Genomic DNA, 25,048 nt, shown 5'->3' with positions numbered 1-25,048 from the left:
ATGTTTGGGTTTTTTGGGCAGCGCCAATAGCTCGCCGGGTGGTCACCGCCACAATTGCAACTCTCAGTTGCTCTGTTTTTAACACATTCTGAGTAGAAGTGCTCTCCCTTGCATTTGTGGCAACACGGCTTCGCGTTGCAATTGCTTAGGACATGACCATATTCCTGGCAGCGATGACACTGCCCAATTTGCTTCCTGTTTTCTATCGTCTGAAGTCCTTAAGCGCTCGACGCGGACCCTAATGTTTAGAATGCTATCAATCTGAAACACATTCTCCTGTTCCTTCGGGACGAGGAATCTGATGAGGTCCGTGGGTCTCCGTCGGCCTGGGCCGGTTTCAAACCAACCCAGTTCCTCCGAGTCGAATCCCATTGCCCTCAACTCCTCCTCGACCTCTTCTAACTTGAAGTTTTGGTCAAGTCTTCTCAGTATTACGTTCAGCTTCCTGTTCTCCTCAAGGAAGAAGGAATGGAATTCCATTCCCTCCTTCTTGAGTAGTCCCGTTAGTGCGCGGTGATCGTTTGAGGTTTTGGGGAAGAGCGCTAATCCCAGTCTATCTTTTTGGACTTTTACAATGTTTATTTTGTTTTCGCAGAATAGCTTGTATTTTGCGGCCCAGTTCTTTGTGTCCCTTAAGACCACTTTTGGGATTTTGTTAATATTTTTGACGGGATCAGTACTCCTCCCCTTGCCCGCTAAGGAGAGGTTATTCAAGGGCATGTAGAGTGGGTTTTTTGTTAATTTAGGAGTAGGATTTACGGTTTTGGTGAGATCTGAGACTGACGACGTTGAGGGGACTGGCTCCCTGTTTGTGGTTATCTCAGGGTAAACCGGTTCAGAGGCCGGCTCGTCTCCGTCTTGTGAAGTCGGAGACAGGCCCGCTTCCTCCCTGGTTCTTTTATTTTTAGGTTGTTTCTTTTGATTTTTATCACTAACCAGATCCCCCAGTTCTATCAGTTTCTCATTCATTGTGGAAATTTGGTAAGGGTTTCATTATGGTTCAGCACCTCCCCGAGTTTGCGCTTCAGGTCCGAGATCTGCCCATTGAGAGAATGATTCTCTGAGATTAACTTATTCATCTTCTGTTCGAAGAGTTGCATTTTCTCGATAATCTGAGAGTTTTTAAGCCTAATCTCATGCAACTCACTATTACTCCTCTCAATTTGCAAATCTCGTTCCCGAACTGCCTCCTCGAGTTTCCGTATTTCTTCCTCGCTTTTCCCAATCTCCGCACTCTGGGATGGCGCCTTGCCAACTCCCAGGTCGGGGCTTGGTGTGGTTTTTAATGTTTTGGATAGTCTAGGATCACGGGATTTTAAATTGGGGTTTTAGGAACTTAGAGGAGTCGTCCGAAGTCTTACCCCTCTCTCTCTCTCATGTTAGCTTTTCATTCTCCTTATTCCTCGCTCTTCGTTGATCTGTCCGTAGAATAACCATCCGACATGTCCATTGATTTCTTTTCCTCTTTTTTTCGGCGTTGATTGTGCCCCCCACTGACGATGGGGGGCGAGTCGATGTTTTTCTCCGCCGTTCTTGCTTTTTGGTCTTCTCTGGTTATTGTTGAGTGAGTTTGGTGGTTGGTTAACTGTGACTGACGTGCTCAATGAATGAATGAATGAATAATGAATGAGAATAACAAGTACATAGGTATGCGAGGAATTGCAACCGGACTGATAAGCGCAACGACGACGCGATAGCCGCCCAGGGTAGAGCCAAGTTTGTTCTCGCTCTACTCCGTCTCCTTCTTACACATTACGCAAAAATCATATTCGAAATTTTTCAACCGCCGAACGTGTATAATGAAAATATAAACAATGTAGAACGTTTGTATATTCAGTATGTGTGTTCATTCGTTCATACCTCTGATATATCTAAAAGAATTACTAGTCATTCACAATTCACCAAAAATAATGCTCTTAATTGCTTGTCCCTTCCATCAAACATGAGAAGCATAAATTTAAAGTTTATAAACTGCTTGGGACCCAAATTCTACAATTTGTTGCCAAGGGAAATTAAAATAATAAAAACAAAAAGATGTAATGAAATGGCCAAAGAATATATTTTTATAAATATAAAAAAATTCCTATCATGCATATTAAATTGATTTAGGAAAATGGTTTTATGGTAAATATTTTCATTTTGTAAACAATATCTATTTATTTACTTATTATTATTTTTCTATAATATGGGTGTTATCTAGATTTAAGACTGAATGGTTATTTTTTTTTGTAGATATAAAGGTGTTTTTTTTAATCACTTGTGAGTAAATGGAATATTTATACATATTTTTTTACTGTATCTTAGCTAAGTATTCCAATGAAAATGTATCTTTAAATATAAAAGCACACACGGGTATTAGGTTAAACAAGAAATGTTATGTTGAATCCTTATGTAATATATTTGATTTGATATTGATATAAAAGCTCATATACATCATTCCCGTCGAATCTGAAGGTATTGATTCCATTGTGAATTTTAATTGCCTATGGAATTTAGTGCTACCGATTTCAATACAATGGTGAGAAGCAATGTGTATTTGGTTGCAAACAAATTATATATGTAATTATAATGTCTGGTATATCTTTATTATATTTCTTTTTTATCAGAGAAATAGGTGGTGTTGTGATAGAATCGAGATAGACTTAATAGGGTAATTTCTTTCGAATTTTGGAGCAGATAAATATCCCTTAATAACATCATCTATATTCCACTTAAAAGGAAAAGGCCGGACGCCAACATTTTATGGTGGTTTGAATAATTAAAAGATATGCAATTAGCACGCACGATATTTATGTTTGGCCTCTTGAGCCGATTTTCAGCGTTGAATTGGTAAGAACCGCGGTTATTCTTTTGGTTGACAACTTTAACAGGTACCACCACTTAAAAATTCTGATCTAAAGAAACAGTCGCTGAAATGAATTGGTTATTAGGAATCAAAGAGTTGTTTTTGTTTTTTCTTTTTTGTTTGAATAAAAAATGAAGTCGATTTTTTTGATTTTCCAGATCGTTAGCCACTCTTTTCTCTCGAATAAACTATTGTGCTTTTATCGGATCTAAAATCAATTATGTATAATGGTGATGCCATAAACACCTTATTGCTGGAATTAATTTTAAATGTTCTCTCCTTTAATTTAACTTTTTTTTTACTAAGTAGCGTATTAATACTTTATTATGAAATAATTTAAAAGAAAATAAAATATGTATGCGTAACAAATATAAAATTTTTCAAATAGGTACCATCAAGAAAATTGCTTGCCGTTTCCAGGTCCTCAATCTTAACTACTACTTGTTCTCCTTGATAATTTAAAACTAATTGGTATTTATTTTTCTTAATTTATAAAAAGCGCACACCATACCACAATCCTCAATCAATTTTTTTTTTACAATATAAGCATAGCCTTCTTCTGGACTCTATAGTCGAAAGAATAACCCAGACCGGGTAATAATTGGTAAATACCAAACGCCAAACTTCTGATCCGTGATACAGAGTTCCTTCGTTGAGTGCAAATCACCTGCACCCAACCAAAGAAAATAATAGTAAACTACAGAAAATCCATCCCGTGTAAATTTTTTGACCACCTAAAAGGATCTCCGCTTTTCGAGCGAGGATCCATCGGTGAAATTACGTGTTGAAATCTGGCCGATCACTTGGCTGTGTTGCAAAATTTAATTCGGCGGCTGCGACTCGGCTGAGCAACACAATATTATTTTTGTTATTCGCTCTTGTGACGGACGTAATTCTGTTATTTTTTTTTTAAATTTTGTCATTGGTTCTGTAATACATAATGTCGGGCAATGTATGCCAATATTATGACTGTAGGCGAACTAGAAGAGAGAATCCTACGTTAAAGATGTTTAAATTTCCTTATAAAAATCCAAGTATTTGCGAACGTTGGATTTTAAATTGCGGTAAGTCCTAGAGTTCTATAAACATATTCAACCTTAACAGTGCCTTAGTAAGTAAGTACAGGGTGTTTCATTTAAGAGGAAAAACGGCATATTTTTTGACTTTCCCGATATATTTAAAAAAATTGAAGATAGCCAATCGACGTATTTTAACTCGGAGAATTTGAAAATCGTAATAAGAAAACAATTTCATAAAAAACAAAAAAGACTGACGACATTGTTTTCTTATTAAGATTTTCAAATTCTCCGAGTTAAAATACGTCGTTTGACTATCTTCAATTTTGTAAATATACGGAAAAAGTAAAAAATATGCCGTTTTTCCTCTTAAATGGAACACCTTGTACCTAAAGTTCGTTTCATGGGTCTTTAACTGTGGATCCTAGAAGAGCCATGTATAAATACGTGTATTTTTACGCAAAGTTACAGCTGAATACCTGTGAAATGAACATCACCTACAATCTATATCTATCTCAAGTTTTAATTAGGAACAATTCGGCAATGAAAATTACAGTTAACCAAAAACTATAATTTTCTGACTTTTAGGTAAATGAAAAAGTTCTACGGTGGTAAAACTATGAGGTGATGTACAAAGTTAATTTTTGAATACTGAAAATTAAATTTAAAGAATAAAAATATATAATACCGATTTAAATAGTCAAATTACTAAACAATAATTACTTTGAGATAAAACCTTAAAAATAGTACCATAACAAATAATAATAGTTATTTATTAGAGTAAAATAGGGGTTTTAAAATTACTGCCTTCGCTAAAGCTCGTGTAGTAAACTTCATCATTTTACTGCCTCATCTGTAAAAGTCAATAAAGTGAACTTTTTGAGTGAAGGCGAAAAATATATTATTTTATTTTAATATACTGAATCTTCTAATCTTGACCAAATTTAAAGTATACAAACTCAAAAATTAGCTAATTGTCGAATTTAGATCATCAGGTTGACAAAAAATATAAGTTACGCTTTTCTTTTTAAATAGGTAGGTATACGATATATGATACCGATTTTGGGGAAGTTTGAGGATCGTTGATATAAATATTTTTGATAGAATTTCTCTTTTGCGCGCCATCGTTTTTTTGTGCTCATGCAGTTTTGTATACTTAGTGTGCCATTGCTAAGTGGGACACAGGAAATCCCATGTTATTTTTTATAGGGATTGGCTTTCCTCTTTAACTTAGAGAAAAAAGTATTACAATTTATTAAAGAGCACTGAAATCTACAGCCTATAAAATAGCACGTCACGCACAGACATTTTTTACTTATTTAAATAGCTTAAATCTCTACCACTTGTTACTTTGATAGTCAAAATACCTTTGACATATATATCAATTCACGCCGATTCTGTGAGCTTTATTAAGCTTTATAGCCAAAAATCTATATAAAAATTAAAAAATTATCTTTTTTTATTGCAATGTATTCACAGGTAACAACCAACATTTTTTTATCTTGACTGGTGGACCGTTAAATAAGTTTGTCATTTTATACATGACTACTGTATTGGTAGTAAATATAGTAGTTCAGTCCAAAAGATGTTTATTTTGTCCAAAAAATATTTTATTGAATATAAAGCGCTAAAATTGTTTGAGTCTCAAAATAAAGAACAAAATTATTGCTCAAAAAGAGATTTCTACTTGGCTAGGAAGGCACGCTCTACACTTCATTTAATTTTTTGATTCTACGTTAAATTTGATCTACGAAAAACATTCATGAATGAATGTTTTTTACTATTGAAGGATATTTCTAAACTTTGTGTTCTCAAGACGCATGCCAATTAGCCAAAATATTTAAAAAATATTCGTATTTGATTAAGAATGTTATTGCGCCTGTTAAAAATTTGACTCCAATTTATTTCAACACCCTGTACCAAATTTGGTACACTTATGTTTTAAGTGGCCCTGAACAATAATCCAGTACCATTTTTCAAAAATAAATATCGCCAATACTACTTCTCGATTTTTCGCACTTCAAACTTGAATACAGTAGGCCATGACCTGCTTTCATTAAATGTCAAACTTGCCATTTTTGACCATTTGACCTCCCTATCCAACAAAAAAAAAGCTTTTGAAAATTGGTCAAGAAACAAAAATTTTAGAGGGGTGGCTAACCTTTAAGTGGGACACACTGTATAGACATAATTTAATATAAGCTAATGAGCATTAACTTCCTGTGTAACCGGAAGTGCCACCAGCATAAAAATATTTAAGTCGTATGCCTCCCCATCCCTATCAACCCTATCAAATTGCGAGATTTTATAATTTCTTGTTTTCGAAAACAATTCTTTTGTAAATGGTTTTCGACTACGTTCATCCAGGGACACGCTGTATTAAAAATGTGCATATTTTATTTGCAATTTTTTTGTCAACCGCTCATTTTTTTAACTAGTTTGTGGATTTTTTAGGGAGAAAATTAAGAAAACAATACCCATTAATTGCATCAAAATTTATGTTTTTTTTAATCTGAGACACCCTGTATTCTCATATTTATGAAAAATCCCACAATTTGAGTTTGAACACTTAACTGTATCAATTATATAGCTGTAAATTAAAATAATTCGTATTTCTATTGTATTAGATTATATATACAGGGTGTACAGGTATATTAGATTATATAGATTATATGTATGTGATGTACATATAAGTATAAGTATTAGAATAATCTTCTTTGTTATAAAATATAGACAATTATGCACCAAAATTCAACCCGGCATTTTGTCCTGTTTAATTAGCTTTAAACCATAACTTTAAGCTTTTTCATAAAAATAATATAGGTATTAGTAATGTTTCTTTGATTTTATTATTTAAAATGTTTGTGAGAAATATTTTCTATTAAAACATACTAAAACATATTCCTCCACTTTGTTCCTAATTAACTTCAAATGTCAACTTTAAAGATTAAGGCCTAATCAATCAATAATAATTTTGCGATGCGGTACAAAGACAAATCAATGCAAAAAATGCCAAAAATTAAGTCTTTATAGATTTGAAATCATTTTATTTTTCTAGGCACGTGCATTTTTTTTAAATTTTAGCGTTTGAAATAATAATGGAGAAATTTTAATGCGAACAAAACCAAAATGATGACTCAACAATTTTTCGCGATTTTTACAAATTTTTTCAATGCAATAATATGGTATGTGTAAGATTTTATGTAGTTTTACAGAAGCAAATAATACAGGCGACAAAACCTCACTATATATTAAGGCCCAAGCAATTTTATCTCAGTGTATCTAAATAAATAAGGTGAAAAACATAGTCACAAGTTTCTAATAATAGGTTAAATCAATATGTTAAGAATAAACTAAAAATTAATTAAAACATCCATTTTCTCAAAACTTAATTTTTGCGAATACCTCGTTCTGCCTTTATAGGGCGCGGCGCGGTTCGAGAAAATTATTCACTAACAAATAAAATTTAAAATGTTATCAGTAATGGCAACGTCGCTTCGACTCTTACACGGTTAGCGCATAAAATATTCTTATTTAAGGAAGCATTGATGTCTCCTTGTCGGTTCACAGCTTTCCATTTACGTGGGTTATCTATTCGTTAGTACAATTATCTTTGACCCAACGTCGAAGTGTTCTCTGAACCAGTTTCGCTGTGCCGAGGGTACCAGTGCGACCAACCCTGTGTCCTTTTGCCCGACGATCGAGTCAACCATGGCTCATCAACATGAAGAAAACCCTTCCTTCCTGTTGGAGGATGACGAGGATGAGCCAACACCACAGGATGAGGCCGAACTAAGAGCGGACTTGGCCACTTTACAAACCACCCCGTCGAATCAGGAGGAATTAACACATTACTACGTTGTCCTCATGAGGCGTGCCAAAAGGAGACACGAGGAAGAGATAAACGCTCTCCGCCGGGTCTTCCACCGGACGACCAGGGACGGGACTCTATACATTTTCTTTATTCAGAGAAAAGAAGCGAATAAGTAAAGGAAGAGATAAGGATCGCTATATATATTTAATATTCTACTACCCCATATGGAAAACCAGCAAAGAAGAACTAGAGTTCCAAGGGAAGTTAGGATATTGATTGCAGTAAGGTTCTTAGCAACTGGTAATTATCAAAGAGGGGTGGGCGAGGAATGGATATTATCAACAAGTCAGCAAGTAGTCAGTAGATGTATATCCGAGGTTTCAAACTTAATTGTCATCCATTTAGGCCCCATATGCATTCAGTTTCCATTACAAAATATTCAGAAAATGGATATCAAAAGAGGTTTCTCAGAAAAGGGAGGATTTCCAGGAATAGTTGGGTGCATAGATTGCACCCATATATCAATTTTGTCACCAGCTTTGGAGGAGCACAATTATGTAAACCGCAAAGGTTTTCATTCCAAAAATGTGCACATTATTTGTAGCTACAACTTAAAAATCCTTAATATCAATGCAAGGTTTCCGGGATCTACAAATGATGCTTATATATGGAGAAGCTCTCAAATAAAGCAGTTCTTGCAAAATGAATATAATAGGGGTAGGTAATTTAATTTTTTAAATTTTGACTTGTTATACATTAAATGTTTTTGGTACATACTAAATGCAGCACTACAACTTTTCAATTTGTTATAGGCGAAAGAAACACTTGGTTAATAGGAGATTCAGGGTACCCACTTGAACCATGGCTAATGACTCCATTTGATAACAATCCTCCCCCAAATACACCAGAAGGTCGTTATAATCAATCTCACAAAATTACCAGAAGTATTATTGAGAGGTGTAATGGTCGATTGAAAGGTATTCTTAGATGCCTGTCAGGAGAGAGAAAGTTAAGATACAGTCCTCAGAAAGTGGGAGTAATTGTAAATGCCTGTGCTGTATTACATAATATATGCATAGATGCAGGCCTAGAGTTTGATGAAGAACTAAATCAAAATGACGATAATGAAGACCCAGACAATAACATACAAGCTCATATTCAAAACCCAGACTTAAACCAAGGGAGGCAAGTTAGGCAACAAATTGTCCAGAGATACTTCACAAATGTTTGAATAGGAACTTAAAACATGGGCGTCTGAATTTTCAGATGTCTAAATATATATGAAAAATTGATAAAATGAAGTAATTTTGAAAAACATTATCATCTTTAATTAAATGATTAAATAGCTTATACCCAAGATGTTCTCATTTTAAAATTGACTAGCACATTAGTTCGTTAACTTTTTGATTAAGTAGGCATAGTTTATAAATATTTAACTTCAAAAATGCATACAATGGTTCCTTATTCAGATAATAAATCATTTATAAACGTTATTTTTTTTAAAATTGAGAACAATCCAAGAGGTAATTTATTTAAATGTGTGCTATATATTTACCAAGATTTGGGATGTCTCATTTTGTATAATTTTAAAATATTTATATTCTAATAATTATGCTTTTTGTAAGGTTTTGGGTATTTACTTGTTAAGAAAATATTACTAAAGTAGCCCTTTTTTGTTTTTTGTATTGATATTTCAAACGCCTTAGAAAAGAAACCGTTTCTGGTATCAATAGGAATTATGAGAGAGAACCAGGAAAAAAATCAAGAAAAATAATATTAAAAACACTTTTATTAAATAAGGATCATCCAGGTGAACATCTAATAATTTATATCCACAACAAAAATATTAATTCATAACAAAAATAGGAACTCATGTTTATAAAAGGAACTTAAATACATATATATTTATACAGTGTAACTTAAAGTGGATGGATTATTAAATATACATATTTATTTATTTATTTATTTATTTCAATATACGGCAGAGCCAGTTTACAAAAACAAAATAGATAATACAAAATACTAAACAATATAGCAATATAAATACAATACTAGAATTACAAAAAAAAATATATATATACCAAGATAAAACCTCTGAAAAAACAGTCATCAACAGGGCTAAAAACTTAGCACTATCCAAGGAACGTAGGTTAAAGTGTAAGATTATTTATTTTTGATTTGAATGACCGTAAGCCGCCGGAAAATGGATCCAAACTATTTTCATTAAAGAAACGCAAAGTCCTAGTCAGTGGAGAAAAAAACCCATAGTTGGCCGAATGAAAGGGTAAACGAAACATAGAAGAGTTGATCCTTCTTTGACAGGTGTTAAAAGGAATTGCTTCCAAGATGGTAGGACAATGATATAAACCATTTAAGATCAAAACGTTAAAGCATTAGAATAATGCCGTCTGACTTCAAGATTAGGGATAATAAATTGGACACTGATAGCATTATAGTCGATGTAATAATTACGAAAAATATTAACTTCAGCTCTATAAGCAAGGGATCTTAAGAATCTTCTTTGTACAGCCTCAAGGTGTTCAATATGAGAATCATAATAAGGGGACCAAATTACAGACGCATACTCAAGCAAGGAACGTACCAAAGAGTAATAAAGTAATTTGAAACAATAAGGTGAAAGATGTACACTATTTCTAGTGATAAAACCAAGACTACGCATACTCCAGTTAATAATATCCAAAATGTGCGGCAAAAAAGTTAGCTTGGTATCAAAAAGAACACCTAAATCTTTAACTGTATCAACTGACTTGAGTTCGTTATTGTTGATTGTGTATTGATAATTAATAATTTTATTAGAACGACCAAACGAAATACATACACACTTCTTTACATTCAGTTCCAGACTATTGCTATTACACCACTCAGCAACACTATTTAAATCCAATTTAAGTAGCTCAGCATCAAGATATGACTCAATGGCTTTATACAGTTTAAAATCATCAGCAAAAGCAAGATGTTTTGAATGAACAATTACATCACTCAAATCTCTTATGAACAAGTTAAAAAAGACCGGTCCAATATGCGAACCTTGAGGCACGCCTGAAGATACTTCAATACCATTAGAAATATAATTACTTATCCTGACCAACTGTGTGCGACCAGTCAAAAAACTGTGACAAAACTCGACCAAAGTCCTACCAAGGCCCATAGCCCCAAACTTCTGAACCAGATGTTCATGACCAACCCTATCAAAGGCCTTTGAGAAGTCTGTGTACACACTATCGACCTGTACAGACCTCTCAAAAGCACCAATCAAATCATACTGGTAAGTCAACAGGTTAGTCACCGTAGATCTACCCTGACAAAAACCATGCTGATGATCACTAAGCAATCGCCTACAATGCCACGAAAATCGCACAGAAAACAACCTGTCAAACAGTTTAGGAACTACAGACTGAATACACACACCTCTATAGTTACAAATATCAGTTATATCCCCATTTTTATGAATTGGCGTTAAAAAGCTTACCTTCCAATAATCAGGAAATTTGCCTGATGTCAAGCAAAGATTGAAAAGGTGATGCAGAGGCTTACTCAGAGTGCACACACAGTTTTTAAGAAAAACAGATGGGATACCATCAGGGCCAAAAGAATGTTTGTTCGGAAGGCGTAAGATTTCATCAAATATGTCCAATAAAGAATCATAATCATAATTATCATAAATAAAATCAAAATGCTGATTGGCATTTACAGCAGCATTTTGAATTCCCAGAATTTTTCCATTATTGTAAGATTTTCATTAATTTCCTTTAGTACTTTTAGAGTCTCCTCATGCATTATTAAGAGTGTTTTATTATCATTCTTCATAGCTATTTTGCTAATTTTATTTGGTTTATTTATCTTTCCTATAAACTTTCGTTTTATACAATTTTTCTGTGAGTGAGTTTCTTCACTGCCAATTGCTACCAAAGGAGGTACTTCAGATATCTGAGCTTCTACATTTTCATTAACTTGTGTGGATTGTGGTGCTGTGGTAGATGTACTTGCAATTGCTGTTCCTGAGGCTTTTCTAGTATTACCTTTTTTTCCATGCTTTCTTGGGTCTGTAATTTTTTAGTTGTGATTTAATTACACTAAGGAGTAATAAAAATAGCAATTTATAAACTGTTAGATTTTTACATGATAAAACAAACATTATGTTTCACAAATTAATAATTTACCACTAATCCTAACTCCTCTGTAGCATCTCCTTCTACAGCTGACCATCCAATTAAACCCATTAACTTTTCTTCGATGGGAGTCAGTTGAGGTACTGGACCTCCTCCACCTGTCCTGTTCATGGCCAATTTCATAGTTTGAGCCTTTACTTTAACTTTGCTTTTCCATTTGGAAAATGCCTCAAACCAAATAATCACAATTATTATTAAATTGACAATTATTAGAATGTTGTAATTTTACATACTACATGTATATAGTTACACAACAAGTCTGTATCTTGTATATATTTATATTTACATCATATAGCTTTAACTGTAAGTATACCTCTATCCACTTATCTGGGGTTTTAGACCCATAACCCATACTATTTAGTTGGGTGGCTGCTTCACTCCACATTTTCTTATAGTGCTGCCGGCCATTTACCCCAGAAAATGCCTTGGTAAGCATTTCTGGGTAATTCATCAAATACTCGACCAGCACTTGCCACTGCTTAGGGGTGGTTTTTGGGGCTCTGTTAATTGGAATTGGAAGATCCATTTTAACTTAATTGTCCTGAACCACAGATAAACAAAATGTTCTTATATACCTCAATATGTAAGTAGGCAAATATTTTTTTTACTTTAAGAAACTCTACAAATTAAAAATTATCACAAAGAAGAAAAATAAAGTAGTACGTAGCTATATTAATAAAAACTAACCTAAAAAAAAGTAAATAATAAATTTCCTACCTTACGGGACCTACTCCATGAAAGTAGACAGAGATAAGTAGAAATTCGACATACAATAGAGTGAGAAGAAAATAGTAGCTCTTTAATAAGGAGACCATTTTATCTGTCCTTATTTAAAGAAATTCCGAGCGCACGCGATCAGTGGCGATCTAATCCGATTGTAGTTACGGAGTACAAATGAGGCTTTGAGTGCAATAACGGACTAACTCTAATATTAAGAAATGCAGGAATTTAGCTTTTAAAAATAAGTGAAAATTAGTTAAAGCCAAATAACTTTGTTTTAGAATATTTGGTGGTTTGATCAATTAGAATATGTTAAGATTTACTACTATTTGATGAATATATTTAATTATTTTGGATAAGACCTAAATTTGAGTTTTGAATGTGGGTTGCTCCACTTTGCATTTAAAATAGTTATAGTTTATTGGTGGGTTATCATAATAATTTACTCAAATTTACTTCAAAAACTTTATTTATCTATTAAAACATTTAATAACAAAAAAACGAACTTGGAATTTTTATTGTTAGTTATCTTCGTCTTCAGATGAGCCAGCTATTTCACCCCCAGTCGCTTGTGAAGACGATTTTATATTTTTGTAAAATTCCTGATTTATTGGGGGAATAAATGCCATTAACTCAAGAAGGTCTTTCTTCTTGGCTTCATTAATGATGTTTCCATTTGGATAAAGAAGCGGGAGTTCGGATATTTCCTTGGACACCGATTTCCTTTTACTGACATCAAGTGTTTCAAAGGCTACTCCTTCTTGGTTTGAATATTTGTATTGGATGGTATTAGGAAAACCTTTCCTAAACCTTAACCATTGGATTTTCAGCCACTCCACTTTCGTTTTGGCTTGACTAACTTTTCTATTAGTAATAATATCTTCAAGCGTTTTTGTAGAAAAAAATTTAACTTATGCATGTCAATCAATCTAAAAGAATTTCTTTTTCTGGCTTGCCTTATGACGGCATGCCAGTCCTGAGGCACAAAGATATGCGGGTGGAATTTCTTTTGCTTCTCTATAAGTCCGAAATCTTGATCGCATGGTAAGTAAGAATGACCACTTACTAGGAATTTGTGATCTATTTCCTCCACGGTAAAATCTGGAGATGCGGTAATATAATTACACAGCAGCGATAGCTTAATGTTACGATTCTGACCACCGCATTGGTCGGAATACATAATAAGTCGTTTGGATTTAACGAAATGTTTTATGTAAAATAAAATACAAGATCCCACCTCTTGGGGACCTCTAGAGGCAATAGTTTCATCCCACACAAACATAAATGAGTTGTTGGTGCCCATTTCGTGAATGTTAAAGTAGTAAGTCCATAACTGTCTTTTATAGTAGCATATCCCTGTTGTAAGAACAGGTGTGGGTAAAGTCTTCATTAGATCAAAACAAATGACCGCAGCGCTTTCTTCTTTCGCCATTTCGGTGTCCTTTCTTAGGCAATCTCTAGCACTCTGAGCTTTTCTTTGATGACGTTCTTGTTCAATTTCGAGCTGGTTTTTTTCAACTTCATTGGCAACCTTTATTTTAACATTAAATAAATCACATTTCTTACATGAGTCCGAAATTGGCTGATGAAAGTGTAAATTAAATTCCTTGTTAAAGGTTTCTCGAAAAATAAAGTATGACAGAGGATCGCTTGTCTCTTCTGTGTACAACTGATACATTTTACCAAGACTCAAATCTGGAGAGAGATATTTTCTGTGGTTACTTTTTTCTCTGGCATAATGACTTTCATAACAGGGAAATTTTTCGATGAAGTTCTTTAGTTCACTTTTTTTTGCGTCAGCTGTTTTAATGTGCGGTAGATGTTTTCCACGTTTGTCACATGGTGGTGGTGTACCAATTGATTTGAGTTTTAGTAGTCTGTCTAGTCTACCGGCAGAAACTTAAAAAACCGCTTGAAAGAATGGCTTGCACACCTTATGCTCTACACCTTCCATATCCGGTAAATAGTAAATTCTGGTTTTTTCTCTCTTAGAGTCGGGATTCTGAGTGTAGGTACGCAACTTATTTACTATTTTAATCAAAGCAAATAAATAAGCAGTCTGCAAGTCAAAGGTTTCTAAGGCATATAAATTTCTATGCAATTCCTCTTGTCGTTCTGCTGGAATCAAGACAGAGCACTTACCTTTGCAAGTGCATTGAAATGGAGTGAAAAGCTTTGCTGGAACAATTTTACTAGATTTAGTAGTATATTCATGTCCAGCGCACTTTCTTTTTTTGTTTAAGTTTCTCTTCCATAGTTCAGGATTGCGAACACGCTTTTTGGGTTTAAAATGTTTGGGTGTCGTTTGTTCGAAACTCGGTTCGGAATCTTCGTCTTCGATGTTAGCTTCTGCATTGTCTAGCAGCTCATTTCTATTAGTTTCTTCCAAATTTTCATCAGATGGCAAGTACTCGGAGCCTGAATCCGCAAATGGGTCTGATTCTGAGCCGTCTACAAAAAAAAACACGATGCAAATTGGTTTTTTATAAAAACAACAAGAAAATAAAACAAAAACAAGTATTGTTTTTAAAAGGTTTTAGAGCAAAAGTGGACCAACCCGCTAAAAAAAACTTAGCGAGTGCATAGTTACTAAAAATAATAAGTGCATGGGTTTTATCTATAATACAAAACTATTATGAACACACTATGAACAGCAAAACTAACAGAAAATTATTCAATTTAGAAAGTTTAAATTTAAATTACAAACCTAACCTATATTTTGTATAATTATTTTAAATTACAATTTCAAACTATACATAGTAATTTAGTCGTTGCGTACTAACCTTCATTTGTAACATCTTCGTTGGCATCCATATTCTTTAAATATAATACACACAATAAAATAAAACCGAAATATTCAACACAACAACACAATGGCCAAGCGATAAGGATTATAGAGAATCGCTGTCGCTATTTTTGTTACACAGTTCCGTCTCAGGGCACTTAAGAGCCGGATACAGTCCCGCAGTTGAAGCCCCCCCTGCCGCCCTGGAAACGCCTGCTGAGTCCATCGAGATGGCCGAACTTCAAGCGCAGGAGCCTAGCTCCTGCCCTGTGACTCCGGCAGGCCACCAAGACGAAGACGACGGGTTCCAACCTGTCGTCAGCAGAAGGAAACCTCAAACTCGGAGACGGTCCCAAGGAAGACTCCCACCATGACCCAGGCCCAGCCCACCAAACAACCTACTATTATAATAATACAACCTAGAACCTATTCTTTGCTTCGGTGCAGCAGCAATTCCAAATGCTGCTGCAGAGCATTAAACCAGTGGAGGCCCACTAATCTTCCGCACATTTTCCTCACAAAGGTCACCTATTTTTGTTTTTATGTCAATACCTTAATTTTTAAGAAAATATCCATTTAGTTTAGTAGGCATGAATCTTCGGATTAACCTATATATATATTTTTATATAAATGAATGTCAGTTTCAAAGTAAGCTGATCCGTAACGTCACCTTTTCCTCTATTTTGGTTAAAATCATTGGTAAATACCAACTAAGAACCGTTTCACGCTGAAAATCGGCTTTTGTCTTCAATAGACTATAAGACAGACATTCAAATCTTTGTTTAAGTAAGATAAATTAATTAAGACCTGCATATTTCTTTAACTAAATAATTGAGGTTATGTTGACTTACCACATTTCTTCTACTAGAACACGCGCTACTGCCTGATTCACTTTTTGCCGAAGATCTATTTTTGTTCTGAATGTATTTTGGTACACCTCTTGCTACAAATTCCCTGGCTTTTCGTTCCTCTTCCATTTGCTAAAAGTAATTTATATTTATTTTAGAGTTGCTAATACTATTGTAGGTATACAGGGTGGGCCATTTTAATAGATGCACCCAAATTGATTCGAAAGTAAGCGGGATACATACAAATTTTATTGTTGTTATAATTCATGTTTTATAATGACATTTTCAAACGATGTTATTGTAACTCTGAGGTCAAATTAAGATCAAATTATAAAAAGCTGTTTTAATTTAATATTTTAAAAAACTTGTAGCAGGTGGATCAAGCAGCAAAGTTTAAATAACCTTAACTATCCTTGACCTTGGATCAATTATCAAGGTCATTTTTAAGAAAGAAAGAAAGAAAGAAAATGTGCTATATTACGTAAGAATAATCTTGTGTACAAGCATCCTACAAGCTAAAAAACAAAACACAAATACAATTTCAAAAATTTACAAAACAATGAACAAAATTAAACACAAGAAGACAAAACTTTTTGAACATACTTAAATTAAAGATAACTAAATAAAACAATCAATTACTAAATAAAGGTAAACTTGTTGACAAAACTAGAGTAGAAAAAAGGAAAAAAAGAAAACTTTCCAACATGTCCAAGGTTAAAACCTATCATTAAAAAAGTCATCCAGGTTATAATATGCCTTAGCCAATAAAAGCGACTTTAATTCTCTTTTAAATTTCTTAACATCCGATATATGTCTAACACACAGAGGAACATGATTGTAAATTTTTTTACTTATGTAAATTAATGAGTTTTTGGTAAGGGAAGACGTAGGAATAGGTAGGGGAACATCATTTACACGACGAGTCAAATGGCCAGTGTCAGAGGGTAGTTTGGGAATTTTGTGAATAAGAGCAGCTGTTTCTAAGATAAAGAGTGAAAAAAGAGTTAGGATTTTTTCAGAAATCAAGAAGGGTTTGCAAGAATCTCTTAACTTAAGCAGAACACAGGTGTCTAACTGCTTTTTTTTGAATAACAAAGATAATGTTAAGTAGCCCCTTATTGGTTAAACCCCAAAAAGGCAAGCCATACCGAATATGAGATTCAATAAGTGAAAAGTACACTGAACGTGCAACCACCCCTCCCAGCTCTTGTTTTGCCATTCTTACTGCGAAACATCCAGAAGATGATTTCCCAGCTAAATGTAAAATATAATCTTCAAACCGAAGGCGACCATCAATAGTAATTCCTAGGAACTTGCAGCACTCTTTATTCTGCAAGAGGGAATTTTCGTTAAACATCAGACCCTGAACATCGCACTTAAACCCCATAATAGACGTCTTTCTTACATTAAACACGAGCCTGTTGGAAGCACACCACCCTGATAAAATCTGAAGGTCTTCAAGGATACAAGTCTTAATATAGTCAGAATTTTTATGGCTCCATAGTATGGTGGTATCATCAGCAAACTGAACAACCTTGCCCTGCAGTTTCAATGAACTCAAGTCATCCACATACAGCAAAAATAACAGTGGTCCCAACACTGAACCCTGGGGAACGCCGCATTTCAGGGATCTAGAAGCAGACAAACGCCCAGACACTGAAACCTTCTGAGTACGATTTGATAGATAGGACTCAAGCCATCGCAATGCTATGCCTCTAAAACCATATTTATCGAGCTTAAATAACAGTATTCCATGATCCACACAGTCAAATGCTTTGGATAGATCACAAAACACTGCCGCCGATGACTCTCCAGAATTCAAGGACACATAGACGCTCTCCAAAAAGCTGAAAACAGCATCATGAGTCCCTTTACCGGCTTGAAATCCAAACTGATTTGCAAACAAAATGCTATTATGATGTAAAAAGTACAAAATTCTGCTTTTTGCAAGTTTTTCAACTATCTTAGAGAGGGTAGACAAAATAGAAATGGGACGGAAATTACAAGGCTGATCCAAATCTCCACCCTTATGAAGAGGGATAACCACTGCCTCTTTTAAACATGAAGGAAAAATGCCCTTATGTAAAGAATTGTTTATGGCAGAAACTAAAGCATTTAAGGCTGAATCAGGCAAAAAAAGTAACAACCTCGAAGATATCCCATCAGCTCCAGATGATTTATGGTTTTTTAGGCGTTTGATTTCATTTTTTACTTCGGTAAGTTCGACAGGATGAAAGAAAAATGAATGCTCAACCGACACTTGTTGAAGATAGTGTAAGGGATCAATGTTACTACGAATGCCCTTGAGCAAGATATTAGGTATATCACAATAATAGTCGTTTAAAATGACAGGTCTTAACTCCGGTTCCGATACTTTTCTATGGCAATGTCTAAAATCATTAATAATCGACCAACACTCTCTTTGCCTATTTGATGACATATTTAAGCGATCCCTATAATAATTAGATTTTGCTGCTTTAATTGTCTTTCTGTACAGACTACGGTATTTCTGATGATATACAAGGATATTTTCATTTGTGGTATATTTGCACAATTTAGTAAAAAACTGAGGTTTTTAGCTGAAATTCTAAGACCTCTTGTAACCCACGGTTTTCGTTTCTTAGTTTTAAGCCTCATTTTAGGAAAGCACTGATTGATCTTATCACACAGAACTTGAAAAAATAAAGTAAGTGGGTCAGAAGCCGTTTCAAGTGCATTCCAATTTACCGAAGCTGTAGCAGCAGAAAAAGCATTGAAATTTCTCCTGCTGAAAATTCTTCCTATATAATGAGATGAAGATGATACAGTATTATATGGCATTTTAGCAAGAATAGCTTCATGGTCGGAAATACCAGATGGGAGTAAAGATTTATTTAATAATTGTCGTAAGAATTTAAAATACTTAAAAGAGAAGTACGTGGCAAGGTTTCATCAGTGTAGTTGATATTAAAGTCACCAGCCAATATAACCTTAGAGTGTAGGGACAACTGCGATAAAATAGAATTAAGTTTGTCCAGAAACATAGCAATATCTCCTGTAGGTGGCCTATAAACACAAAGAATATATAAATTAAAACGCTTACAAAAAGAAAGAGAGAATTTAAAAACATTCTCTAACAGAAGATTATCATACTTATCAATATTACAAAAAATCGTTTCAATTGTTTGCCTAGCCAAGATCATGGTTCCTCCATGTATAGATTGTTGACGACAAAAATTTGATATAGGAAGATAATCAGATATTAAAAAACATTCACTAGGCCTCAACCAGTGCTCAGTCAGAAGTACAATATCAGGAAAATTACATGTGTCCAGCAAAAGATGAAGCTCATCCATCTTGTTTCTTAGGGATTGTATATTAAGAATAAAGATACTTAAGTTTTTCGAAGAGCTAATTTCAATTTTACTAGTAGAATATGAACATGAATGAGATTCAACTTTCGTGGACATGTCTATAAAAAAGAAGAATCCAATTCACGATCAGTAACTAGTTCAGACTCATTAATTTTATGATTCAAAGACAATTTATTCGATGAAATATTAATTTTAAAATATTTGAAAATATGTACATGTAATAATGATGCCAAGTCTGAACCAAAGTTACTGGCGTGATTAGACTCCAAAATCCCACACAGATTAATATTATTCTCATGAAAAGTACGATAAAGGGCCTTATTACTATTATAGATAACATTATGGTTTAAATAAGTATAAGGGCTTGTCATCACTAAAGTGTTTGTATCCACATGATTTTGAATTAAATTTTTGAAAACATCAGATGAAGAACAAATTCCATTTAACATTACTATTAAAAAATCTTCTTTCGTAAAGTCCTTAATTAAATTTGATGCCGTCCTAATCACTTCACTGCTTGAACTGCCCAGCTTCAGGAAACACTGGACCTTGTAGTAAGCTTCAAACTTTAAACGTAAATGTTTTAGGAACACTCTGCTACAATTTCCACCAACAAAGAGAAGCCGAGGTCGACTATCATCAGGTGTATTTGGCCTAGTTGGTAGCTGTGTTGGAGAATTAATAACAACAGATTTGGATATCTGTAACTGTTCCTTCAATGCACAAATGTCGGAATAACAGTTATCTTTTTCAACCTCCAACACCTTTACGGAGTCTAACATCTTCTTATTTAAATTAGTTAAGTCGTTTACGTCTTTTTGTAGCAAGTTTATTTCAGTCTTATAGGTTGAAGACTCATTTTCTAATGTTTTTATCGTTACTATTAAATTTTTATTTAGGATATTTAGCTCGCTTATTTGTGAATTGAACTTAAGACTTGCCCTTTCACTCACTTCCAGTAATGCCAACAATTCACCTTCTTTAATTTTTAAGTTTTCCAATTCAACTTTAAGCTCTTCATTCCGTTTATGCAGATTTTCCAGGGATGAGGAAAACTTCTTTTCGGCCTCCGACACTTCATCTTCAAAAACCATGCTGTTTCTTCTCATTCTCTCTATATGTCTATCCTTCTCTTTCAATTCTGTCAACAAATCATAAATCTTTTGCTCATTAATTTTTCCTTCCTGATCTCTTTCATTAAAATCATCTTGACATCTTTGTGAGCATAAAATTTTGTAGCCTCCCAGTTTTATGGCATCAGAATTTCTTTCCAGACAACTTGGGTGGAATATTGAAATACAAGAGATGCAGCAATAATTTGGAAAATCCCTCTTCTGACAACATTTGAAACTGCGGTTCATTTTAGATTATAAGACAATGTTATTAAATTGAAAGTTATTAAATTAAGTTGGAGTCATTTCATTCTTCGGAAACAACGACGATTGATTCCTTTGGGGTCTTCATTAGCATGAGTCCCGTTACTTCCGAGAAAAAAATACAAAGTACAGTTCCCATAAATAAACAAACAGAGAATGAACATGCAAGACCTTGCAAACAAACTTGTTAACCAAAAACGAACATTTTGTTTTTAGAATATTCACCAGATGTCATATCCATCCAAAGGATTGAGAGCTTGGCAAAAATGAAATAGGTCTCACTCGACTCTTTTAAACTGATTAAACTCTTGACTTTGAAACTGTTAAACTGATATTACTTATTTTGTTATTTTCTTACCTTTTGAATCAACCTCTTCCTTTTTTCCTGCACCATTTTATCTCTTAATTCAAAGCTAAATGGGATCGGTTTAGTACGTTCATTTTTCCAACTCGGTTTGTCTTGTTCGCAATTTTTAGGTTCGTCCGTAACTCGCGTCTGCGTTCGTTTGTAATTTTTCATAAAAGATGGAGTAACTGCTTGAGTGAGCGGACGTCGTGGCGCAGCAGCTTGAGTTTTTCGAGAGTGCTCCTCGCCAGTGTATATTGGTTGGGCGTGAAACCTGAACTTTTCTGGTGATGGCTCCACCTAAATAAGAAAATATACATAATATATAAAGAATTACATACATAAATCTTTTATGTATGTTTTTCTTTTTAAATTTTTAATTTATTAATTTTAGGATGTCTCGTAAGGTAAAGGACAACATTTCACTACGTGCTCTTTAGGTAAATTTGAGTCGAAAATGTCTTATGAATCCGCAAATGCTTCCTTACCAAGATGTTTTTTTTTTTTTAATTTATAGTGTTATTGTGTCAAAAAACTACAATTCCATAATATTAATTATCACTAGGATCACGTTCTATTAACATCAAGTAGGCCGAGTGACATGGATAACTACTTGTTTTTTTTTTGTTTGTTGCCATGGATATTTCTTTCGTTTGTTATTCTGTTACAGTATTTGCGTCAGTTTGACAGAAATTTGCACAAATTAGCGTTTCATGTTTGTTTCTATAAATGAAGAATACGCATACTTGCTGCCAGGGATATTGTAATATATCAAAATTGTATTTATACAGTTTCAAAATATCGGGCTAAATCTAAAAATTAGATTTTTAGAAAATCTGCAATATCGTCGCCATCTTGAATCCGATTTTAATAAATTTTTTGTTAGTTTTGGGTTATCTATGATCAATCGAATGACGTTAACCATATTTTTCTAGGCATTTTAGAGTTTTTGCAACCATAGTGAACTTTGTTATTTGTTATGAACGCCACATTGGATTTATACGTCATTAAATATCACGTAAAAGCACCTTTTCAACCATGTATAACAACCCTTGATCATCTCGATATGGCGGAAAACATAAATTTATTAAAAAAAAAACATTTTTTCACTTAGTTGGCTGTGAAAACATAGGTTGCTAATCAATTATTTTTGTTTTTTTTTATTTAAACAAGAAAGTCGGTTCATTAATATGAAAATTAAATTAAAAAAATCTGAAATAACAATTATTTCTAACTTACAACAATAAATAAAATTACAATAATAACAAATAACAATAAAGTGTTCAAAAAGACCTCCATCTTTGTTAATACACAATGTAAACGTCTCAATTATAACCAAACAAGCATGGTTGACAATTTGTTGTGGCATTTCTTAAATTGCTTGTCGAACGGCTGCTTCAAGTTCTTCTACTGTAGTATGATTAGTGTAATACACTTTATCTTTTAGGTATCCCCATACATAGAAATCAAGGGGCGTCGAATCGGGTAGGCCACGCAACAGACCTCGATTTCCTATCCAATTATTTCCAAATTGTTCATTTAGGTAATTAGAAATAATTGCAGGATTGTGTGCATCTTGTTGGAACTACATGTTGGCTTGGCATGTCATGAAGAGGCAACTCTTATAAACTGGGATCTACGTAATTTTCAAAAATTGCTAATTATGCTGGTCCTGTTAAGTTGTCATAAAAATGTTACATAAAACATTTTCAGTTAAAATACAAATACCAAACATCAAATCCCCATATTGTTTGATGGTGAACTTGGCGGTTTCTAAATGAATTTTCATCGGTCTCATTAATATTATTATGTCTATTAAAGACACCACAATTTGTAAACTTGCTTTCGTCCGACCACAACACTTTTAAAAGAAATCTAGGGGATTTCTGGCATTTTCAGAGGAACCCGTTGTACAATACTGACCGTCTGTCTAAGTCTCCGTCTCGAAGTCCCTGACTAATGGGCTCATGATATAGGCGGTATTTAAACTTTTTGAGAACTCGTTGGGCAGTAAATTTAGATACTACTATACTATACAATCATATAAATCTACCTTTTCTCTATTTGTAAATCTCTCCATCTTAAACTTATTGTTGATTAAAGAGAATTTATCACAAAAACACGTATAAATCCAACACGGGCTCCATAAGAAATAACAAACTTGACTATGGTTGCAAAAAAATCTAAAATGCCTAGAAAAATATCATTAACGTCAATCGATTGGTCATAGTAGATAACCCAAAACTACCAAATTTTATTAAAATCGGATTCAAGATGGCGACGACATTGCAGGTTTTCTAAAAACCTAATTTTTAGATTTAGCCCGATATTTTGAAAACCCCTGAATCTTAATAGATACTTAAACTTCTTCTCTTCGATCTTAACTGATAGCCTGGATCTTAATATCGCATCTGATTGGGCTTGGAACAGCACAACTTTTTCCCCATTATACCGAAACTATATCTCTTACCGTTTACGAAATCCCCATGTATATCATTTTATCTGGGACACCCTGTATATATAATATAGGGATATTGTAACCGAAGTGATAGAGTAATTGAATACCGGAGGTATTTAAATCGAAAAACACCTGATAGACGAGTATTTTAATCAATCAATATATGCTTTATTGTCATAAAAGTAAATTTGTTGACAAAGCTGTAAAAAAGAAAAACATATACACAAACATGTAAAAACGTTATTTAGCATGCTATGGTCCATCATCCTAATGGCATTCTGCTTCCATGAATATGGTTTACCTATACCGGTAAAACTAACAACATCCCCATTCTTCAGAAATACTCCTCCAAGACTCTGAACCAAAACATACAAAGCTAATGTAGTGTCAAAAGTATCAATATGTATAACACAAACAGATATTATTCACTCCCGAAATATACAATTTTATTAAATGTAAAGCTTAAAAAAATTATTTTCGTTTAAGTTGTTTCGAATGTGATTCTCCAAAAACACATTATTTAAATTACATTTAAAATTCACACTAGTTTTTGAAATATTTAAACACAGTTTGTTGGAATCACACCATTTCTTGATTTCAACAATATCTCTGTTAACTGTGGTATTTAGATTCATCGCACTCGTGTCATGCCATAAAATTGTTGAATCATCCGCAAACTGAATGAATTTACCTGAGATCCTAAGATTGGCCATGTCATTAATATAAATGAGGAATAGAAGTGGCCCAAGAACTGATCGGAACACCATGAGTCACAAGCTGCTCCCTTGAAAGGGCACTATCCACAGAAACACTCTGTAGTATGCAAATAAGACCCAAACCACTGAAGAGCCAGACCTCTGAATCCATACCGCTCAAGCTTCCACAGCAGTATTTCGTGACTAATGCACACAGTCAAATGCTTTGGTCAAGTCACAAAACACTGCTGCAGCAATATCACCACTTTTCAAGCTCAAAAATAAGGACTCAAAGAATAAAAAGATTGCATCTGATGTTCCCTTGGCACTTTGAAACCCAAATTGCTTCGATCTTATAATTTGCTTTTCAGCTAAATATGACATAAGTCGCTTTTTAACCAATTTCTCGATGATTTTTTAGAGGGTGGAAAGCAATGCTATTGGTCTGTAAGAAGAGGGTGATTCTGAAGCTCCCCCCTTAAACAAAGGCATGATTCTGGCTATTTTAAGACAATTGGGAAATTGGCCATTATTGAAAGAATGATTAATTGCAGATACAAGTACTTCCAGTGCCGAATCAGGTAAATTGAAAAATAACCGTA

General features: G+C 33.9%; 1 protein-coding gene and 1 long non-coding RNA gene across 2 annotated transcripts in view; one reads left to right on the top strand and one right to left on the bottom strand.

Annotated features, from left to right (window-relative positions):
• LOC126733812 (targeting protein for Xklp2-like) overlaps window positions 1-25,048 on the bottom strand; it is a 119,216-nt gene that overhangs the window by 10,508 nt on the left and 83,660 nt on the right. The window contains exons 9-10 of the mRNA XM_050437226.1: window positions 21,306-21,593; window positions 16,222-16,350 (exon numbers count right to left, since the gene is read on the bottom strand). Of these exons, the coding sequence (XP_050293183.1) occupies window positions 16,222-16,350; window positions 21,306-21,593 (417 nt within the window). The remainder of the gene's footprint in view (window positions 1-16,221; window positions 16,351-21,305; window positions 21,594-25,048) is intronic.
• The window catches only part of LOC126733819 (uncharacterized), a 308,547-nt gene that overhangs the window by 279,275 nt on the left and 4,224 nt on the right, over window positions 1-25,048 (top strand). The window lies entirely within an intron of this gene.

Source organism: Anthonomus grandis, chromosome 3, assembly GCF_022605725.1.
Source record: "Anthonomus grandis grandis chromosome 3, icAntGran1.3, whole genome shotgun sequence".
Classification (NCBI taxonomy): domain Eukaryota; kingdom Metazoa; phylum Arthropoda; class Insecta; order Coleoptera; family Curculionidae; genus Anthonomus; species Anthonomus grandis.
Note: the sequence above shows the minus strand (reverse complement) of the source record. Positions and strands in the feature narration are given on the sequence as shown.